Here is a 21029-nt window from a genome sequence, read left to right as displayed (position 1 = left end):
TGTCAACAAACACACACACACTCTTACACTCTCACACACGCACACACAAACATACAAACATGAAAATATAACACATTTCAAATCAGCTTGTACACTTTTTGGTCACACGCTCAGAATGAAACTTAGGGGAAAGTGTTCCTGCAGTCAACAGTCAGTTATTGCGCTGCTGCCCTCCTGTTTCTGGACGGCCGCCTCATGATCTCCAAATGGGCCCAGGCGGCTATTGGCCGATGTCCAAAGATCGCCCGGTCACCACACAATTGTAGTTTTCCTCCACGCCGCCGCTCAAACTGACAAACTGCTGCCCACCGATCAGAAATGCTGCCTTGCTGACGGGTTTGCTGGAGAACTTGGGTCACTGCGCAGGGTGGGGCATGATGGGATATGTGGCTGTGGTCTTAGCAGGAGGTGCTGCTCCCCCTTTGCTGTGGACCAACCACTGAGCTCCTCCTGGTTTTTCTTCCTTGTCAAAAGGTTTTTGATAATAATCGTTTCATCATTTTTTTGTATTTGAGATGAATTGAAACAAGTTTAGTTTTATGAGTTGTAAAAATAAAAACCAGCTTTGAAAATCCCTTTGAAGTTTTCCGTCTAGTGAGAGTCTGTGGGTAACCGGACTAACTGGCCTGGTTGGTGAGTTCATCCCGTCTCCTACATCATGACTCAGATTTGGCTCAGGAACAGAACCTGTAGATTTAACGGGAGAAACCGGCAAAAGCTGAAGAACCAGACGGGGTCAAATGTAAAACTTTGGCGTGGAGGCTGTGGAGGAGGTGGTGACGCTGCTGATGTCACATGATAATTCATGTAAAGAAAAGAAAAAGTTAATGAAGGCAAGATGGCGATGGAATGATATAAGTTTACTTCCTCTGTCTGCTTCACGCAGCTAAAGTCCTTTTGACAAACTAATAATAGTCTCATATTCTGTATGAATGAGACTTAATGTGTCTGATTATGATTTACTGAAGTCTTTGTGGATGTATGTACAGTATTTACCAATGAATTCATGTCTAATTCACTGTGCATAGATGTGTGTTTCTGTTTCATTTTGGTTTTTATTAGGGTTGAAATAACGCTTCATTGGTTCTTGAACCGTCAGGGCTGTTCTTCCCTCCCGTGGTCTCACATTTGTTCTGCGTCTGTCTCCACCGTTTAGACACAGCCTCTCTGAGATTTGGTGAAGACAAACCTGGAGACGAGGAGGATGCAGGCAGGGCGTTGGGTCCCGTCGCCCCGCCGCCGCTGCTGCCCTCACGCCCGGCCTACGAGGGGCCGCTGCCTTCCCCGCCGCAGAAAGCCTTCCAGCCGGGCTCCACGCCGGCTCACCTCACTCACCGCTTCATGGTAGGATGCAGCCCACAGCTTTCCTCCATCACACGCAGGAATTGTAGAAAGGATTGTAAAGTCCACAGAAATGTCCAACTGGAATGTCGTGGAAACGGTGATGAGAGGAAAAGAAAAAGAAAAAAACGGGCCAAAGAGACCATGAATGAGGCGCTGCAGGTCGCTGAAGCGTTCCTATCTGGACTCTTGACGCCGTTCACACCACTAGATCTGTGTGTCATGGCAAACCGTGGACTCTCAGCATTCACTCTAAAGCGGTCTTAGAAGGCCCCGCCCCCTCCGCCAAATAACAGCCACGCTCTGCTTCAGATGTGGAACTCGGTGGGAATCGTGCGTGGCTACAACGACGAGCAGGACAACGCCATCGACGTGGAGTTTCACGACTCGGCGGTTCATCACGCCATGCACCTCACCAACTCTCTGGGTCACACCATGGCGGACATTTCCCAGGAGGCCGTGCTGCTGGCCTGTCCCAGCACAGAGGAGCTGGCCAGGTGAGCGTCCAGCTGCTGTTTTTCCTTCCGGCTGCAGGTTGTGAAGCAGCTCCCCTCCTCTTGCAGTAAGCTGCAGTGCCTCCACTTCTCATCCTGGGACACCAACAAGGAGTGGATGGTGGACATGCCCAACGGGGAGGACGTGAAGGCGCTGTGTCTGGGTCAGGGCTGGGCGGCGGTCGCCACCAGCGCGCTGATGGTCCGGCTGTTTTCCATCGGAGGCGTCCAGAGGGAAGTCTTCAGCCTCCCGGGGCCGGTGGTCTGCATGGCCGGACACGGCGAGCAGCTGCTCGTCGTCTACCATCGAGGTTTGGTGCAGCCGCAGACACACAGCGGGACACGCCTTCTCGTCTAATGAAAGCACACGCGTGATCAGAGCAGGAACTGACCTTCCAGCCCATTCTGCCTTAGTCCATGCATGAAAACTACCACACAGTTTTAGGGCCACGTTACAAATTTCTTTTTGAAATAAGACTTTTAAGTTGGAAATTTACGAGAGAAAAACACGTGAATTTATGACATAAAATCGCGTAATTAACGAGAAAAAAAAGTCAAAGATTAACGAGTGAAAAACAGCAACGTTGTCTGTTCATTGGAGCCGTGCTTGAAGATGAGAGATGTGGAGCCTTTTGTGAAGCTTTATTTCCAGATAGGTTTCAAAAACAAAGAGATTCTGAACCTTCTGGTGACTCTAAATCAGATTATTGTCAGTGTAGTCGTCTTTCTGGGGTTCAGTGTCGGTAAAACGGAGTTTCATCAGTAAAATAAGGGGCTCAGAGACACGTTTGGGTGTAGAGGACCAATACTTTATTCTCCTTTTCATTCACAAACCCAGAAGTCCATTTGTCTCATGACGTCATCAACCTGTCATCAGAACACCAATGTGTTCACAGTTCCATACGCCCCCTCCTCCAGAGGAAACGTCCCATTTCAACATAAACATAAAAATATTCTGTTCTATTAGCATTAGAACGCTGAAAATGCCAGAAAGTGCTCCTCCTCCTCAGACGGAAGCGTCACACAGACGTAGAGATCTGGTCTTTGGAGGAAGAAAGGACTGAAGTGGACATCTGCAGGGACACCCACGTCTTCATCAACGGCTGCAGAGATCCTGGAAGCCCCCCATCAATGAATAAAACATTAATAAATCAAACAAATGAGCTTCCAAACATTTGGAACGTTATCAAAAACATTCAGCTCACCTGTTCCATTGAGTTTAGTGGGTCTGCTCTGCTGCTGTGTGGCGTTCACTTGCTGCTCTGAAAGCTCACCTCCACTTTAATCTACGATTCTTTATTTCTGCTGGCCCTGACACTCCGTCGTATGAAAACGGCCACACAGCTGTGTGAAAGATTCTAGCGATTCTGATGTGATGTACATATAGTTGGTTTAACTCTGGTCCCCCAACTCTGCGGTCAGTGACTCAACCCCTCCCACAGCTGGATCAGTCTCATCCATGTCTGTCAATAGTCCCACTTCCAGCCACAGTTAAAGGATAAACGTTTGCTCCAGATAAACTGGTTTTAACTACTTCATTTAAACATGTTTTTATACTCTCAAGCAGAAAAGTCTTTAGAGGAACAATGATGGGTATTTATTCCACATCCGCCTGTCCGTTCCACAAACGGTTACTAAGATCGTTGAATGATGTTGGGTAGGAGGAGCTCAACTCTGTGGTATTTGATCCAGAGTTTGCATTTCACTTCTGAAGATGCATCTGTGATCGGGACAGGAAGTAGTCTTAGCACCTCACTTCTTTCACGTTTGTGGTAAACGGCATAGACGTCCCTCTCAGAAGGCCCAAAGCGTCACGGTGCCATTCACACGCCGATGGCGGCTCGGCTACCGAACAATCTACAACCACCAGGAGCAAGGTGGGGCTCAGTGTTTTGCCCAAAGACACTTTGACACATGGGCGGGCAACGTGGGAACTTGCAACCTTCCCATCATAGGTCGACCACTCTACCTCCACACCACAGTGGCCCTATGTTTAAAAATGTATTCACGTCCTCAACATTCTTGACACAACGCTCCATAAGGACAAACGGTGAGGTTTAAATGAAGTTAGACGTTTTCCCGCCTTATTCAACTCTTGGCTGATGCCCCTTTGGCAGCAGGGAATTGACCACAGGTGGACTTAAGCTGCTGGAACGTCTGAAGGAGGATGAGTGGAAACGGAAAGTCTGGCTGAGCTTCATTCATGGCAAAGGCTGTGAATACTGATGTAAACCTCACTTATCTGAGGTTGATTTTAAATCCATTACAACTATTTGCAATAAATGTGTATCCTTAGTCCTTATGGGGTCTTGCATGTAGAAAGTCAATAGCCGTGTTTCCATGACAACATGCACAAAACTTTATCCAAATCCCAGAAATGTTGAAAAAAAACACTAAAATCCTAATCATGTGAATAAACACAAACCGACTGACGCCAGTAGTCCTTCAGAAACACGGTGACGGATGTGAACAGTACTTTGATTGACAGCAGATACCTATACATTTCTGTCACGCCACTAGTGCTCTTCGTCATCTATCAAAGGAGACGTCGGCGTCTTCCTTAGGCTGTGATGCGGCGAGCTCCTTACACGTGGGAGGGGCTACAGATGAGGCCATTTTGGCAAATGGTGGTTGGTGATTTTCCAACAATTCCACATGACACACTGCTGTGATGCTGTGGGAACTCTGGTGGCGCCCGCCGTGCAGCTCCCAAGACGGTATTGGACCAAGACGTCGCTGCAGGAAACGTCTTTTCCCAGAAAGCAGCAGCACAGCACTTGCATAAACTGAGCATCTATGAGTTCAAAAACCACATTTAGTTCCAGAGGACACTGATGATGAATCCTCAAATCTCTGAGGGGGGGGGTCTTCTTCTGCGTGAACCTCCACCTCTCACCGTGTTGTGTTTACAGCCACAGGCTTTGACGGAGATCAGGCTCTGGGCGTTCAGCTGCTGCAGCTCAGTCGCAGGAGAAGACGGGTCCTCAGCGGCGAGCCCCTCCCTCTGTCACACAAGTCCTACCTGTCCTGGCTTGGATTCACTGGCGAGGGTCAGAACCCAGAACTCCCACCGCACGGTTTCAAATGGGAAACGAGGGGTTTGTGAGAGCTGCTGTGCGCCTTTCTCTCAGGAACGCCGTGCTTTGTGGACTCGGAGGGAGTGGTCCGCATGCTGAACCGTGCGCTCGCCAACACCTGGACCCCCGTGTGCAACACCAGGGACACCTGCAAGAGCAAGTCGGACCACTACTGGGTGGTGGGGGTGCACGAGAACCCACAGCAGCTCAGGTGGGCCTCGATGCCGACGGTTGTTCCGGTCAATAAGGAGTTAAAGTGTTGGAATAGTGAGACAGTGGGAACTGCAACCACTTAGACTTTTATTACTATTTATCAAACTCTGTACATAATTAATGACACGCATTTCTTAGTGCTGACGGGAGGGAGGTCTTGTCAAAAGCACACAATTGAATTAGGTTAGCTGTGCTATTTAAAGGAGAATAAGTACAGTCTGGTCCATAAATATTGTTCCAACATTTCTGGCTCTACAGTCCACCAGAGTGGATTTGAAATGAGACGAACAGGACGTGCTTTAACTGCAGACTGTCAGCTTTAATCTGAGGGTTTCTACATCCAGATCAGGTGAGCGGTGCAGGAATGACGACAGTTTGCATCTGTGCCCCCCACCTGTTGAGGAACCAATAGTAACTGGACAGAACAATAATCATTACTTTAAACGTTCACTTTGTAATACTTGGTTGCAGATCCTTTGCAGTCACTTCCAGCCTGAAGTCTGGAGCACATAGACATCAGCAGACGCAGGTTTCTGATGCTCTGCCAGGCCTCCAGTGCAGCTGTCTTCAGTTCCTGCTCCTTCTTGGGGCCTTTTCCCTTCAGTTTAGTCCTCAGCGAGTGAAACGTTTGCTCAATGGGATTCTGGTCAGGTTTTGACTTGGCCATTGCATAACATTCCACTTCTTTCACTAAAGAAAGTCTTTGGCTGCTGTTGCAGCCTGCTTTGGGTCCATCTGCACTGTGAGGCGCCGTCCAATGAGTGCTGAAGCATTTGGCTGAATATGAGCAGATAAAATCACCTGAAACTCCTCAGAATTCATCCTGCTGCTGTTGTCAGCATCACATCAATACAAGAGAGCCATACATGCCCACACCATGACATTACCACCACCATGCTTCACTGATGAGGTGGTCTGCTTAGGATCAGGAGCAGTTCCTTTCCTTCTACTCTTCTCCTTCCATCACTCTGGTAGAAGTTGATCTGGGTCTCATCTGTTCCAGAACTGTGAAGAATGTTTCAGATGTAGTTTGTCAAACTATAGTCTGGCCTTCCTGCTTTTGAGGCTCACTAATGGTTCACATCTAGTGGTAAACCCTCTGGATTCACTCTGAAGTCTTCTCTTGATTGTCGACACACACACACACCCCCACACACACACACACACACACACACACACCTCCTGTCAGGGTTCTTGATCTGACCAACTGTTGTGAAGGCGGTTTTCTTCAGCAGGGACAGAATTCTTCGGTCAGTTGTTTTCCGTGGTCTTCCGGGTTGTTTGGCGTCGCTGACCCCCCCAGAGCGTTCCTTCTATCTGAGAATGTTCCTAACAGTGGTTTTGGCCACGCCTACGATTTGTGCCATCTCTCTGATGGTTCTCTTTTGTTTTTTCAGCCTAATGGTGGCTTGCTTGGCTGTTAGTGACAGCTCTGTGGATCTCATCTTGAGAGTTGACAGCAACAGATTCCAAATGCATGCAGCACACTTCTAAAACCTTTTATCTGCTCATTGGAATGGGGATAATGAGGGAATAACACACTTAGAACAGCTGAGAAGCCGTTACTATTGGTTCCTCAACAGGTGGGGGGCACAGATGCAAACTGTTGTCATTCCTGCACCGCTCACCTGATCTGGATGTAGAAACCCTCAGATTAAAGCTGACAGTCTGCAGTTAAAGCACGTCTTGTTTGTTTCATTTTAAATCCACTCTGGTAGACTGTAGAGGCAGAAATGTTGGAACAATATTCATGGACCAGACTGTACTTTCAGAAAAGACATGTTAAAACCTGTAAAATAAGGCAGTAAGCAGTGATTGATCAATTGAAGACATCGTTTCTATGGCAACCGCTCACCAGTCAGGAGTGAGCTTTAGTCCAGTGCTCATATATAGTAAATGGCAGAAACTCGTTTATAGACATCCGATATGGTCCACTGAAGTATCCTGAGGTAAAGTGTGCCATCCAGAAGAAGGGAAATGCCCTTATATGGGCATGGGCGGGAGTCTTTCTCTAGTAACCAGATGCTATTTTGGTGAAACGCTTCAACAGAAACGGACAGTTTGGAACTCTCCACCAGTTAAACGTACATTTTCTTTAATCATTGTAATTTATTAAGAGTACAAAAGGGGCTGTTGATTGACAATATTCATGGTTTATGATTGACAGTGGAACAAAGAAACAACGCCACATTTAACCTTTGCTTCTATCTAGATGGATAGATTAACTATTATTTATATTTACAATTTTAGTGAAGGAATCAACCCAACCATCAGATCTGTCAATGCTATTAAAGTTTTTAGACCATCTTCACATTTTGCCTTTGCAGTTTCTCTGTGGGCTTCCAGTCAGTCAGATTCCCCAGCATCAGACCCCCCGGGGCCCCTGTGCTCAGCGTCTGAGAGCTGCATAGGCGGGAAAAACCTACATGTTTCTCCCAGTATAAACTTAACACAGTGTGGTGACCTCAGCGTTGGTGTGACCTCAGTGTTGTAGTGCACAGGCTGCACGGCCTTCATTCATGAGCTGGACTTCCTCACGGGTTTGTCTGCATTCCAAACGGCTTCCCTCCCATTTCTCCTTACCTGGCAGCCGCCTGTCTCCTCCCTCCAGGTGTATTCCCTGCAAAGGCTCCAGGTATCCGCCCACGCTGCCCAGGCCTGCCCTGGCCATCCTGCCCTTCAAGCTGCCTCTGTGTCAGACCACCACAGAGAAGGGGCAGATGGAGGTAAACACGACCAGTAAGATGAGTTCTGTGTGGTTGAACAGTAAGCTGGGCTTCACTTCCTGTTAATCAAAACTTGAAAATGTATATCTTAATAAAGCCACAGCCCTGCCCCACTACCTTCTTTGGTGACAGAAAAACCTGGTTTTTAGTTTATCAAAAAATGAATGTACAGCCATTTTCCAGCCAGAACAGATGACGGACTCACTTCTTGGACTGGTGGGGTCACGGCTGCTTGGCTTTGCTTCCTCCAGGAGCAGTTCTGGCGTTCGGCCCTCTTCCACAACCACTACTGTTTCCTGTCCACCAGCGGCTTCGAGGTGGACGAGGACGCGCAGACGCGGTCCGAGAAGGAGAAGCAGGAGCTGCTCATGAAGATGTTTGCTGTGAGTATGAATGCACACAGTTACCGGGGTTTCCATGAGGAGCCCTGGTCAAGATCAGCACCAGCATCCAGACCAAGAACCTGGACGTCTCCCAGAGTTCAGCTGCTTCACCAACTTTACCAGAGCGAAGGTCTGAGGGTTCTGACTGCTGAGTCACTTCTGCCTGGACTCAGAGCCGTTTCACATTTAGAAAGAAGTTCTGCAGCTTTTTTTTTAGTTCCTGTTCTGATCAACACCACGGATAAAAAGGACTATCGGAAGATTCTGTCCTTGTTGAAGCAGCAACATTTGTGGATCCAAATGACCTGCAGATGCAGAAGATCTCAAAGGTTCTTCTCTTTATTTTTGTGTTCAGACTGGAGAAGCGTTTGGTTCTGACCCGGATCGAGTCCTGAACCTTGTCTTGGGTCTGTATTCAGACGGCTGTCAGGCAGCCTTTCTGTTCCAGACTAAAGCTTGTCAACAAAACCATGTGACTGCAGACCTCTTCACTCATTGGTCAGGAGTTAGGAGGGCGGGGCAAAGCAACCAGAGACAGAAATGATGGAAGTCCTGCACTTTCAGTTCCTTCAGACTTTAGATTCACTGACAGATGTGAACGTCTGCATCAACGTCAGGCTGCAGGACGGTGACGGACAGAAGAACACGAATGTGTTTCTGACAGTCAGGAAAACGGTGAGAAGTGATGTGGATCACCTTCCAATAGTCTGAATGAGTTTCTGCATCTCATCGTTGTGCAGTTATGGCGTCGATTTGAAGAATTCTGTTCAGGAACTACAAGGTAGCTTTTAGGATGACGTCACAGCGGCGTCTGTCGGCCGTAACCACACAGAAAAGCCTGTCAGAAGCGTTTTAAGGTCGGCTACGGTGGCCCGGTGGGTCCAGATGTTCCGCTCCGAGGACGGATTGTATTCAGGCTGAGGAATCTGATTGGAAACGAACCCAGACCACCTCTAAGGTGGGTCACAGAGCAGTTCCTGGTCCTGGACCAGAGTCCTCTTGGGTGGATTCAGACTGAAAACTTGTTCCAGATTATCGGGAAAAGGGAATTCTGGTTCACTTAGGAACCAGTGTCCAGTCTGAACACGCTGTAAAAGACAGAGATCCTGAAAGCAGCACAGAAATGCTAGTTAGCATGTTTGTACTGAGATGATCATCATTTGGGTTCTGTACAGTAACTAACTAAAGAAGCCATCAAACATACAACCAAAGTGTAGGATTCTAATCAGAGGTTGATGATGGTGAACATTCCTCTGTGGAGCTACTAGCTCTGCTTTTATTTTGAAAATACCAAAAACTAACTAGAAGTGATGCTTTTGGAAGTTTTGATACGATTGAGACCTTAGAAGGTTTTTTTTATTGTGGATCCATCCATTGAATGAAGGAAAAAACATCTTCATTTGTGTGATGGCTGAGGGGTCAGAGGTCACACCTCATACATCGGTCATGTATGGGGGCTCTCTGAGTTCAGGTCTACCTTAATCATCAGTGAAACCTGAAGTGTTCAGGAGTGGGCGGGGCTTCCTGCGGTGCACGCATGGCGGTGTCTGACAAACGGCCGTCCTGTTGCAGCTGTCCTGCAGGCTGGAGAGGGAGTTTCGCTGTGTGGAGCTGGCGGAGCTGATGACCCAGAACGTGGTGCCTCTGGCTATTCGCTACGCGTCCCGGTCCAGACGCATGGCCCTCGCCCAGAGGCTCAGTGAGATCGCCATGGAAAAAACCATCCAGAGTCAGGAGGAGGAGCCAGAAGAGGAGGACGAAGATCTGCGCTATTCCGGCATCAGACGCTCCTCTGAGTAAAGTTCCTTCACATCCTCTCCATCTGAAACCTGAAGTCCAGTCTCCGGGTTCTGCTGGTTCTGTCCCGGGTTTCTCAGACGTTCAGACACTTTTTTTTCCTGTCAGCTTTAAGGCTCACTTCTTGTATAGAGTTTGGAGCAGAGCTACAGTTTCTTTTTTAGGGTTTATCTAGACAATGTTTTGATGGAACGTTTAGAACGGATCTAGAAATTCAATCAGATTGGAGAACGCATCCTGCCTTCTGTTGGACAGGTTTGGTGAGGCGGAGCTCGCCGGAGGACGCCGTGCTTCCAGACTTCAGGAGGAAGAAGCAGAGTTCAGAGGTCAGAGGAGCGCACCGTCGGAGGAGGAAGAGGAGGAGACGCAAACGGGAACAAGTCAGTTCTCTCCTTCAGCTTTTAGCCCAAATGAACAGAATAATTGCAATCTATTCCCCTGGAGACTACGTCCTAAATATGGAGAATGTTCTTCTTAATTCATATAAAACTATTGAAGATACTGTCTAAGAGGTAAGTCGTTCCATCAGCTTCTTAAAGCCGGGAAACGTGTTGATCTGGACCCAAAGCAGACTCCTAATGCATCCACGAGGAAGGAGGGAAACGCTGAACGCTGTTTCTCCTCAGGCGGCAGCTTCTGAGCCATCGCATGTCCACGCATATTTTATGCCTCCACACGTGCGTCCACACGTGCGTGCCCACGTGCGCCCACACGTGCGTCCACTCGTGCGCCCACACGTGCCTTCACACATGCGTCCACACGTGCGCCCACACGTGCGTCCACTCGTGCGCCCACACGTGCGTCCACACGTGCGTCCACTCGTGCGCCCACACGTGCCTTCACACGTGCGTCCACTCGTGCGCCCACACGTGCCTTCACACGTGCCTTCACACGTGCGTCCACACGTGCGTCCACTCGTGCGCCCACACGTGCCTTCACACGTGCGTCCACACGTGCGTCCACTCGTGCGCCCACACGTGCCTTCACAAGTGCGTCCACACGTGCGTCCACTCGTGCGCCCACACGTGCCTTCACACGTGCGTCCACATGTGCGTCCACTCGTGCGCCCACACGTGCCTTCACACGTGCGTCCACACGTGCGTCCACTCGTGCGCCCACACGTGCCTTCACACGTGCGTCCACATGTGCGTCCACTCGTGCGCCCACACGTGCCTTCACACGTGCGTCCACACGTGCGTCCACTCGTGCGCCCACACGTGCCTTCACACGTGCGTCCACACGTGCGTCCACTCGTGCGCCCACACGTGCCTTCACACGTGCGCCCACACGTGCGCCCACACGTGCGTCCACTCGTGCGCCCACACGTGCCTTCACACGTGCGTCCACACGTGCCTTCACACGTGCGTCCACACGTGCCTTCACACGTGCGTCCACTCGTGCGCCCACACGTGCCTTCAAACGTGCGTCCACACGTGCGCCCACAAGTGCGTCCACTCGTGCGCCCACACGTGCCTTCACACGTGCGTCCACTCGTGCGCCCACACGTGCCTTCACACGTGCGTCCACACGTGCGTCCACTCGTGCGCCCACACGTGCCTCCACACGTGCGTCCACTCGTGCGCCCACACGTGCCTTCACACGTGCCTTCACACGTGCGTCCACACGTGCGTCCACTCGTGCGCCCACACGTGCGTCCACTCGTGCGCCCACACGTGCCTTCACACGTGCGTCCACACGTGCCTTCACACGTGCGTCCACTCGTGCGCCCACACGTGCCTTCAAACGTGCGTCCACACGTGCGCCCACAAGTGCGTCCACTCGTGCGCCCACACGTGCCTTCACACGTGCGTCCACTCGTGCGCCCACACGTGCCTTCACACGTGCGTCCACACGTGCGTCCACTCGTGCGCCCACACGTGCCTCCACACGTGCGTCCACTCGTGCGCCCACACGTGCCTTCACACGTGCCTTCACACGTGCGTCCACACGTGCGTCCACTCGTGCGCCCACACGTGCGTCCACTCGTGCGCCCACACGTGCCTGCACACGTGCGTCCACACGTGCGTCCACTCGTGCGCCCACACGTGCCTTCACACGTGCGTCCACACGTGCGTCCACTCGTGCGCCCACACGTGCCTGCACACGTGCGTCCACACGTGCGTCCACTCGTGCGCCCACACGTGCCTTCACACGTGCGTCCACACGTGCGTCCACACGTGCGCCCACACGTGCCTTCACATGTGCGTCCACTCGTGCGCCCACACGTGCTTTCACACGTGCGTCCACACGTGCGTCCACTCGTGCGCCCACACGTGCCTTCACACGTGCGTCCACACGTGCGTCCACTAGTGCGCCCACACGTGCCTGCACACGTGCGTCCACACGTGCGCCCACAAGTGCGTCCACTCGTGCGCCCACACGTGCCTTCACACGTGCGTCCACTCGTGCGCCCACACGTGCCTTCACACGTGCGTCCACACGTGCGTCCACTCGTGCGCCCACACGTGCCTCCACACGTGCGTCCACTCGTGCGCCCACACGTGCCTTCACACGTGCCTTCACACGTGCGTCCACACGTGCGTCCACTCGTGCGCCCACACGTGCGTCCACTCGTGCGCCCACACGTGCGTCCACACGTGCGTCCACTCGTGCGCCCACACGTGCCTTCACACGTGCATCCACTCGTGCGCCCACACGTGCGTCCACACGTGCCTTCACACGTGCGTCCACTCGTGCGCCCACACGTGCCTTCACACGTGCGTCCACACGTGCGTCCACTCGTGCGCCCACACGTGCGTCCACACGTGCGTCCACTCGTGCGCCCACACGTGCCTTCACACGTGCCTTCACACGTGCGTCCACACGTGCGTCCACTCGTGCGCCCACACGTGCGTCCACTCGTGCGCCCACACGTGCGTCCACACGTGCGTCCACTCGTGCGCCCACACGTGCGTCCACACGTGCGTCCACTCGTGCGCCCACACGTGCCTTCACACGTGCGTCCACTCGTGCGTCCACTCGTGCGCCCACACGTGCGCCCACACGTGCGCCCACACGTGCGCCCACACGTGCGTCCACCCGTGCGTCCACACGTGCATCCACTCGTGCGCCCACACGTGCCTTCACACGTGCATCCACTCGTGCGCCCACACGTGCGTCCACACGTGCCTTCACACGTGCGTCCACTCGTGCGCCCACACGTGCCTTCACACGTGCGTCCACTCGTGCGCCCACACGTGCCTTCACACGTGCGTCCACACGTGCCTTCACACGTGCGTCCACTCGTGCGCCCACACGTGCCTTCAAACGTGCGTCCACACGTGCGCCCACACGTGCGTCCACTCGTGCGCCCACACGTGCCTTCACACGTGCGTCCACTCGTGCCTTCACACGTGCGTCCACACGTGCCTTCAAACGTGCGTCCACACGTGCGCCCACACGTGCGTCCACTCGTGCGCCCACACGTGCCTTCAAACGTGCGTCCACACGTGCATCCACACGTGCGCCCACACGTGCGTCCACTCGTGCGCCCACACGTGCCTTCACACGTGCCTCCACACGTGCGTCCACTCGTGCGCCCACACGTGCCTTCACACGTGCGTCCACACGTGCGTCCACACGTGCGCCCACACGTGCCTTCACATGTGCGTCCACTCGTGCGCCCACACGTGCTTTCACACGTGCGTCCACACGTGCGTCCACTCGTGCGCCCACACGTGCCTTCACACGTGCGTCCACACGTGCGTCCACTCGTGCGCCCACACGTGCCTGCACACGTGCGTCCACACGTGCGTCCACTCGTGCGCCCACACGTGCCTGCACACGTGCGTCCACACGTGCGTCCACTCGTGCGCCCACACGTGCTTTCACACGTGCGTCCACACGTGCGTCCACTCGTGCCTTCACACGTGCATCCACTCGTGCGTCCACTCGTGCGCCCACACGTGCGTCCACTCGTGCGCCCACACGTGCGTCCACTCCTGCGCCCACACGTGCGTCCACTCCTGCGCCCACACGTGCCTTCACACGTGCGTCCACACGTGCGCCCACACGTGCGTCCACTCGTGCGCCCACACGTGCGCCCACACGTGCGTCCACTCGTGCGCCCACACGTGCCTTCACACGTGCGTCCACACGTGCATCCACTCGTGCGTCCACTCGTGCGCCCACACGTGCGTCCACTCGTGCGCCCACACGTGCCTTCACACGTGCGTCCACACGTGCCTTCACACGTGCGTCCACACGTGCCTTCACACGTGCGTCCACTCGTGCGCCCACACGTGCCTTCAAACGTGCGTCCACACGTGCGCCCACACGTGCGTCCACTCGTGCGCCCACACGTGCCTTCACACGTGCGTCCACACGTGCGTCCACTCGTGCCTTCACACGTGCGTCCACACGTGCCTTCAAACGTGCGTCTACACGTGCGCCCACACGTGCGTCCACTCGTGCGCCCACACGTGCCTTCAAACGTGCGTCCACACGTGCGTCCACACGTGCGCCCACACGTGCGTCCACTCGTGCGCCCACACGTGCCTTCACACGTGCCTCCACACGTGCGTCCACTCGTGCGCCCACACGTGCCTTCACACGTGCGTCCACACGTGCGTCCACACGTGCGCCCACACGTGCCTTCACATGTGCGTCCACTCGTGCGCCCACACGTGCTTTCACACGTGCGTCCACACGTGCGTCCACTCGTGCGCCCACACGTGCCTTCACACGTGCGTCCACACGTGCGTCCACTCGTGCGCCCACACGTGCCTGCACACGTGCGTCCACACGTGCGTCCACTCGTGCGCCCACACGTGCCTGCACACGTGCGTCCACACGTGCGTCCACTCGTGCGCCCACACGTGCTTTCACACGTGCGTCCACACGTGCCTTCAAACGTGCGTCCACACGTGCGCCCACACGTGCGTCCACTCGTGCGCCCACACGTGCCTTCAAACGTGCGTCCACACGTGCGTCCACACGTGCGCCCACACGTGCGTCCACTCGTGCGCCCACACGTGCCTTCACACGTGCCTCCACACGTGCGTCCACTCGTGCGCCCACACGTGCCTTCACACGTGCGTCCACACGTGCGTCCACACGTGCGCCCACACGTGCCTTCACATGTGCGTCCACTCGTGCGCCCACACGTGCTTTCACACGTGCGTCCACACGTGCGTCCACTCGTGCGCCCACACGTGCCTTCACACGTGCGTCCACACGTGCGTCCACTCGTGCGCCCACACGTGCCTGCACACGTGCGTCCACACGTGCGTCCACTCGTGCGCCCACACGTGCCTGCACACGTGCGTCCACACGTGCGTCCACTCGTGCGCCCACACGTGCTTTCACACGTGCGTCCACACGTGCGTCCACTCGTGCCCCCACACGTGCCTTCACACGTGCGTCCACACGTGCGTCCACTCGTGCGCCCACACGTGCCTTCACACGTGCGTCCACACGTGCGTCCACTCGTGCGTCCACCCGTGCGTCCACCCGTGCGCCCACACGTGCGCCCACCCGTGCGCCCACACGTGCGCCCACCCGTGCGCCCACCCGTGCGCCCACACGTGCGCCCACACGTGCGTCCACACGTGCGCCCACACGTGCGTCCACCCGTGCGTCCACACGTGCGCCCACACGTGCGCCCACCCGTGCGCCCACCCGTGCGTCCATCCGTGCGTCCACCCGTGCGTCCACCCGTGCGTCCACCCGTGCGTCCACTCGTGCGCCCACACGTGCGTCCACACGTGCGCCCACACGTGCCTTCACATGTGCGTCCACTCGTGCGCCCACACGTGCTTTCACACGTGCGTCCACACGTGCGTCCACTCGTGCGCCCACACGTGCCTTCACACGTGCGTCCACACGTGCGTCCACTCGTGCGCCCACACGTGCCTGCACACGTGCGTCCACACGTGCGTCCACTCGTGCGCCCACACGTGCCTTCACACGTGCGTCCACACGTGCGTCCACTCGTGCCTTCACACGTGCATCCACTCGTGCGTCCACTCGTGCGCCCACACGTGCGTCCACTCGTGCGCCCACACGTGCGTCCACTCCTGCGCCCACACGTGCCTTCACACGTGCGTCCACACGTGCGTCCACACGTGCGCCCACACGTGCGCCCACACGTGCGTCCACTCGTGCGCCCACACGTGCGTCCACTCGTGCGCCCACACGTGCCTTCACACGTGCGTCCACACGTGCGTCCACTCGTGCGCCCACACGTCCGTCCACTCGTGCGCCCACACGTGCCTTCACACGTGCGCCCACACGTGCCTTCACACGTGCGTCCACACGTGCCTTCACACGTGCGTCCACTCGTGCGCCCACACGTGCCTTCAAACGTGCGCCCACACGTGCCTTCAAACGTGCGTCCACACGTGCGCCCACACGTGCGCCCACTCGTGCGCCCACACGTGCCTTCAAACGTGCCTTCACACGTGCGTCCACTCGTGCGCCCACACGTGCTTTCACACGTGCGTCCACACGTGCGTCCACTCGTGCGCCCACTCGTGCGCCCACACGTGCCTTCACACGTGCGTCCACTCGTGCGTCCACACGTGCGCCCACACGTGCGTCCACCCGTGCGTCCACCCGTGCGCCCACACGTGCGCCCACCCGTGCGCCCACCCGTGCGCCCACCCGTGCGCCCACACGTGCGCCCACACGTGCGTCCACACGTGCGCCCACACGTGCGCCCACCCGTGCGTCCACCCGTGCGTCCACACGTGCGTCCACACGTGCCTTCACACATGATTTATTCTGACTGAAAGTGTGGAGAATGGAAACGGTTGTTATAACCGGATCATCATTTTCTGGAAGACATTTTTGCACATAGAACTGCAGCTACTGTGTCTCTAGTCAGTCTTTTTCCGTAGCGTGGATCCGTAAAGGGACCACAAAGGAACATGTTTCAGCTGAAAAGGTTTCCACTTTTTGCAGCTTTATTCCACTGTTCCTGATAGAAATGTCCTGGATTCAGAATCTCTCATGCGCTTCACTCCACAGACGTAAATCCGTTTGCCAAAGAGACCGGCTCACCTGTGACGCCGTCTGTGACAGCAGGTGAGCAAACACACCTGTGAACTCTGCTGCTGCTTTGTCCTGATGAAGGTTCTGCTTCTCTGGACTCCAAATGTGTCCTTTTCCTGTCAGACCAGCCGTTCTTCTGAGTCTCCTCCTGATCTTTCTTTTTCAGTTGGGAAAGCGGGTCGAGCCAATCCTTTCAAGGTAAATTCTTTTTTACGCCACTTGAACTCAATTCTGTTGGATTTTCAGTTCAACTGCAAAATGTGAACAGATTCTAAAGCGTTCAGGTCTCATCAGAACACAAGTCAACCAAAAAACAGGCTGAAAGCAACAAATCCTGCGCCTTCCTGACAGAGAACTCCTTCCACATTCAACCCATGACCTTTTTTCACGGTCCAGGAAGTCACATGTCCAGCTTACAAAAAGCCACAGAAGTCTGTAGTCTGCCACTAATTGTGTAAGTTCTTGACTTTAGGAAGAGAAGAGAATTCTTGCAAATTGCAGTGGAAAATCTAAATATGTGGTCACAAGCAGGAATTCTGACGTAGCTGTTAGTTTTTCTTTGGCTAGGACCTAGAACAGGTCTAGAACAGGTCTGTAAGGTCTTAGGACCTAGAACAGGTCTAGAACAGGTCTGTAAGGTCTTAGGACCTAGAACAGGTGTAGAACAGGTCTGTAAGGTCTTAGGACCTAGAACAGGTCTAGAACAGGTCTGTAAGGTCTTAGGACCTAGAGCAGGTCTGTCAGGGGCAGACCTGTTCTAGGTCCTAAAACAGAGTCTTTTCTTGCCTGTGGCGAGGAACATTATGACCAAAAATCTGTCATTTTGAGTACATTTTCTGATATAATGCCCAGATACACGGTGGGATGTTTAAGCCCAGGACCTTGGTTATAATCTGGTGAAGACTCTTCCTAAAGGGACTCGCTTTGGGGGCACGACCATCAAATATGAGAATGATCTACGTTTATGTCTCCACATTTCCTCCAGCATGGCTGTGGCACCAAACTGTGCTTGTTGGTGATTTTTGCTGTTATGAAATATCTGTTTTTCCAACAATGCAGTCTCCATGTCCGTCATGGACATTGATAAATGTGGTGTTTTTTCCATTAGATCTTTAAATGTGGATATGATTCTGTGTTTTTTAGAATTTAAGTTTCAAAAATAGATCTTATTATTCCATCTTCCTCTCTAAATTTGTATTATTTCTACTTTCCTCGTCAAAGTAATCTTTTATGTGTAAAAACCTGAAGTGGTCATGGTTAGTCAAGTTAAATGTCTGCTTCAAAATGTAGGAACTGTCAATCATTTCTCAGAGTGCCCATCGCTGTCATTCCTTTTTGGTTCCATTCTATAAAGAAGAACCTGGAATGAATCCTTGTGGGAAGTTATCCCCGGAGAATCCTCGGCTCTTTCCCTCTAAACGTTTAGAGTTGCTTTCTGAGTAGCTTTGATTGTCGTTGAAGAGCTGATGCTGCAGTGCCCTCGAGCCAAAGCTCCCTATTGGGTTCAAATCCGCCCAGCAGCGGTGTTCTTTGTGGGAAAACCTCTGAAGTCAGTGGATGCTTCCAGGTTTCTGGCGCGGGGAAGTCGTCTGCGTCGGCTCAGCCGCGAGCGACCAACATCCTGGACAGCATGACCTCCGGCAGGAAGTCGGCGCCGCTGAGCGGGCCCGCAGCGAAGGCCAGCAAAAGCCCCGTCCTGAAACCGCTGGCGCCCCGTCCGAAGACGAAGGTGGCAGAACATGTCAGAAAATGCAGAACGGCGTGATGGCAGAGGACGGTGTCACCCGCGGTTTTCCTTTTCTCCTGCAGACTCAGTCCACCCTGCTGCAGATGGCCACCTCCAAGACCAAGAAGGCCGAGGAGGACAAAGAGCCGCCCGCAGATCTGCCAAAACAAGCCGAAGCTCCGCCTCCCGCTTCAGAGAACCAAAGGTAAAGAAAAACCCCCAACTGGACTGTTGGATCGAATCAAAGGCCTACCTTTGCTCCTGTTGGTGTGACTTCAGGCCAAAGACGGGCTTTCAGCTGTGGCTGGAGGAGAACAGGAAGAGCATCACTGCAGACGGTCCGGACCTGGACGAGACGGAGGTCATCAGGGAGGCCATGGGCCGCTTCAGGGCGCTGTCCGCAGAGGAGCGGCTGGTGAGGCTCCGCCTTTGACACGCAGCGATGACTCAGATCCATCACTGCTGACTGGTTCCAACACGCCAAAAAGAGCAGCAGTTCTATTGGTTGGAGCCAGAAGTAAAGCAGTTTCCTCCCTCAGTCCAGTTCTCATGTGAACATTCTCTGTTTCCTGTGGAATCAAACACTCGTTACTGCATCCAAAACCACTGCTTTACTAACTGATCAATTTGGAGACAGAGCCTGTTTAGTCGGGATCAAGTTCACGGGCTGAACAAAAATGGATTGTTTGCTTTTCCAGTGGCGGACCGTTACACACCCGGGCCTTCAGTGGTGCTACGTCTGAATCCCGCATGAATAGGGATGGGTATGGATAAGATTTTAACGGTACTAGTACTCTTATTGATACTGATTATTGATCCGGTATTTTAACGATACTCTCATTGAAACTTTTTGAGGATGAAAAGAAATTAAATTAAATTAAGAACATAAAAGTGTTTTATTTCCTCATTATGCAACAAAACATTTTACTTTATACATTTTTCCAACTTGAAAAGTAAAATACATAAAAAAATAAGTTAAAGAAAAATAAACAGCAATGTTTTGACATATTGCTGTCATGATGTAAAAATGAAACAAATTAAATAAATGTTTGAGTTCATGAGATCATCCAGAGAGAGTCTCTGCTTCAACTCCTGCAGTGAAAGCTGCGTCTGAATCTGGCGCCCGTGTTTCCATCTCTGAAGCCGAAGCCCCTCCCCCGCCTCTCCACCTGTTCACCTGTTCAAATCCTCTGCAGCTGACGGTCGTTTTTTCCTCCAGTCTGTTCTACACAGACAGCGCAAAATACGGTCATCATAGCAGCAGGTTGACACGATGGTCGGGGCGCTCTAGCGCAGATTTCAGTCATTTTACGCCGCGTGCTGTCTGAACAACAGCCCCGCCCCCGTGCACACCAACAGACCTCTCCTCTTCAGTGAGAAGAGCTAAATTAATATCATCATTAATTAACGGAAAATTGACTGACTTGTAGAGTTAAATATGGCAGATAACGTTTATATTTTGTGGGACACATAAAAAAGCCACTTCTCCAGAACCGTTGAGGTCAGATCTTAACGATACTGCGGTCTTGAAGAATGTTGCCCCGGGGCTCGTTCAACACCGGGGTGCGGTACCCATCCCTACTCATGAACCGTTTTATGCCTCTAAATAAACGAAATAAACAAACCTCATTATGTAGCTACAGCCAGCCCAAAACATGGAAAACAACCACATAAATATGGAATATTAGTTATTTTATTTATCATGTCATCATCAAAAAATGAGATTATTTGAAGACGAATCCATCCTCCTCTTTCCTCCAAACAGTCCATCAGCCTGTCATGTAGATGATGGTCTTCAGTCCTTTTCTATTCCATCATCAGTGCTGAGATTCTGTCCAGTTGTCTCTGTAGGTTGAATCTGCTTTAGAGCCCAAAATGTCCGCTGGACAGACGCAGTGGACACAGGGACGGTCAGTCCAAACACGCAAATCTGAACGGCTGCTTCATGATTCACTCAGGAAGTCCAGGAGGTCAGTGGGAGATGTTCCTGCTGGATCCTCCATGGATACATCAGTCTGTTTTTAACTGAGACAGATCAAAACGTCCTCCGTGGATCTGTGTCCAACTGGACAAGGCTGCATGTGACTTCCTGAAACTTCTGTCCAATCACAAGCTCTGAATTCTGTGACGCTGCCTAAGCTGCTAGAAGGCCCTGCTGACACCAACTCAAAATCTGATTGGTTGAAGGAAATGAATGACAGATATTGATTTTGCAGTCAGTCTGGAAGCAGCAGAACCATCATAAACACAATCAAAGAGAACGGACAAATGATTATTGA

The 21029-nt window shown here is 53.0% G+C and overlaps 1 protein-coding gene across 1 annotated transcript in view; it reads left to right on the top strand.

The window, feature by feature from the left end:
• wdhd1 (WD repeat and HMG-box DNA binding protein 1) overlaps positions 1-21029 on the top strand; it is a 38214-nt gene that overhangs the window by 11492 nt on the left and 5693 nt on the right. Inside the window, exons 12-25 of the mRNA XM_011492502.3 lie at positions 1157-1344; positions 1654-1838; positions 1905-2146; positions 4748-4885; positions 4967-5123; positions 7737-7851; positions 8103-8234; positions 9807-10030; positions 10287-10411; positions 17001-17057; positions 17191-17222; positions 18592-18753; positions 18834-18955; positions 19030-19165. Coding sequence (XP_011490804.2) covers positions 1157-1344; positions 1654-1838; positions 1905-2146; positions 4748-4885; positions 4967-5123; positions 7737-7851; positions 8103-8234; positions 9807-10030; positions 10287-10411; positions 17001-17057; positions 17191-17222; positions 18592-18753; positions 18834-18955; positions 19030-19165 — 2015 coding nt within the window. The remainder of the gene's footprint in view (positions 1-1156; positions 1345-1653; positions 1839-1904; positions 2147-4747; positions 4886-4966; positions 5124-7736; positions 7852-8102; positions 8235-9806; positions 10031-10286; positions 10412-17000; positions 17058-17190; positions 17223-18591; positions 18754-18833; positions 18956-19029; positions 19166-21029) is intronic.

The sequence above is a fragment of the Oryzias latipes genome, chromosome 3 (assembly GCF_002234675.1).
Source record: "Oryzias latipes chromosome 3, ASM223467v1".
NCBI lineage: Eukaryota > Metazoa > Chordata > Actinopteri > Beloniformes > Adrianichthyidae > Oryzias > Oryzias latipes.
The sequence above is the reverse complement of the archived record's forward strand: the minus strand, read 5'-3'. Positions and strand labels throughout refer to the sequence as shown.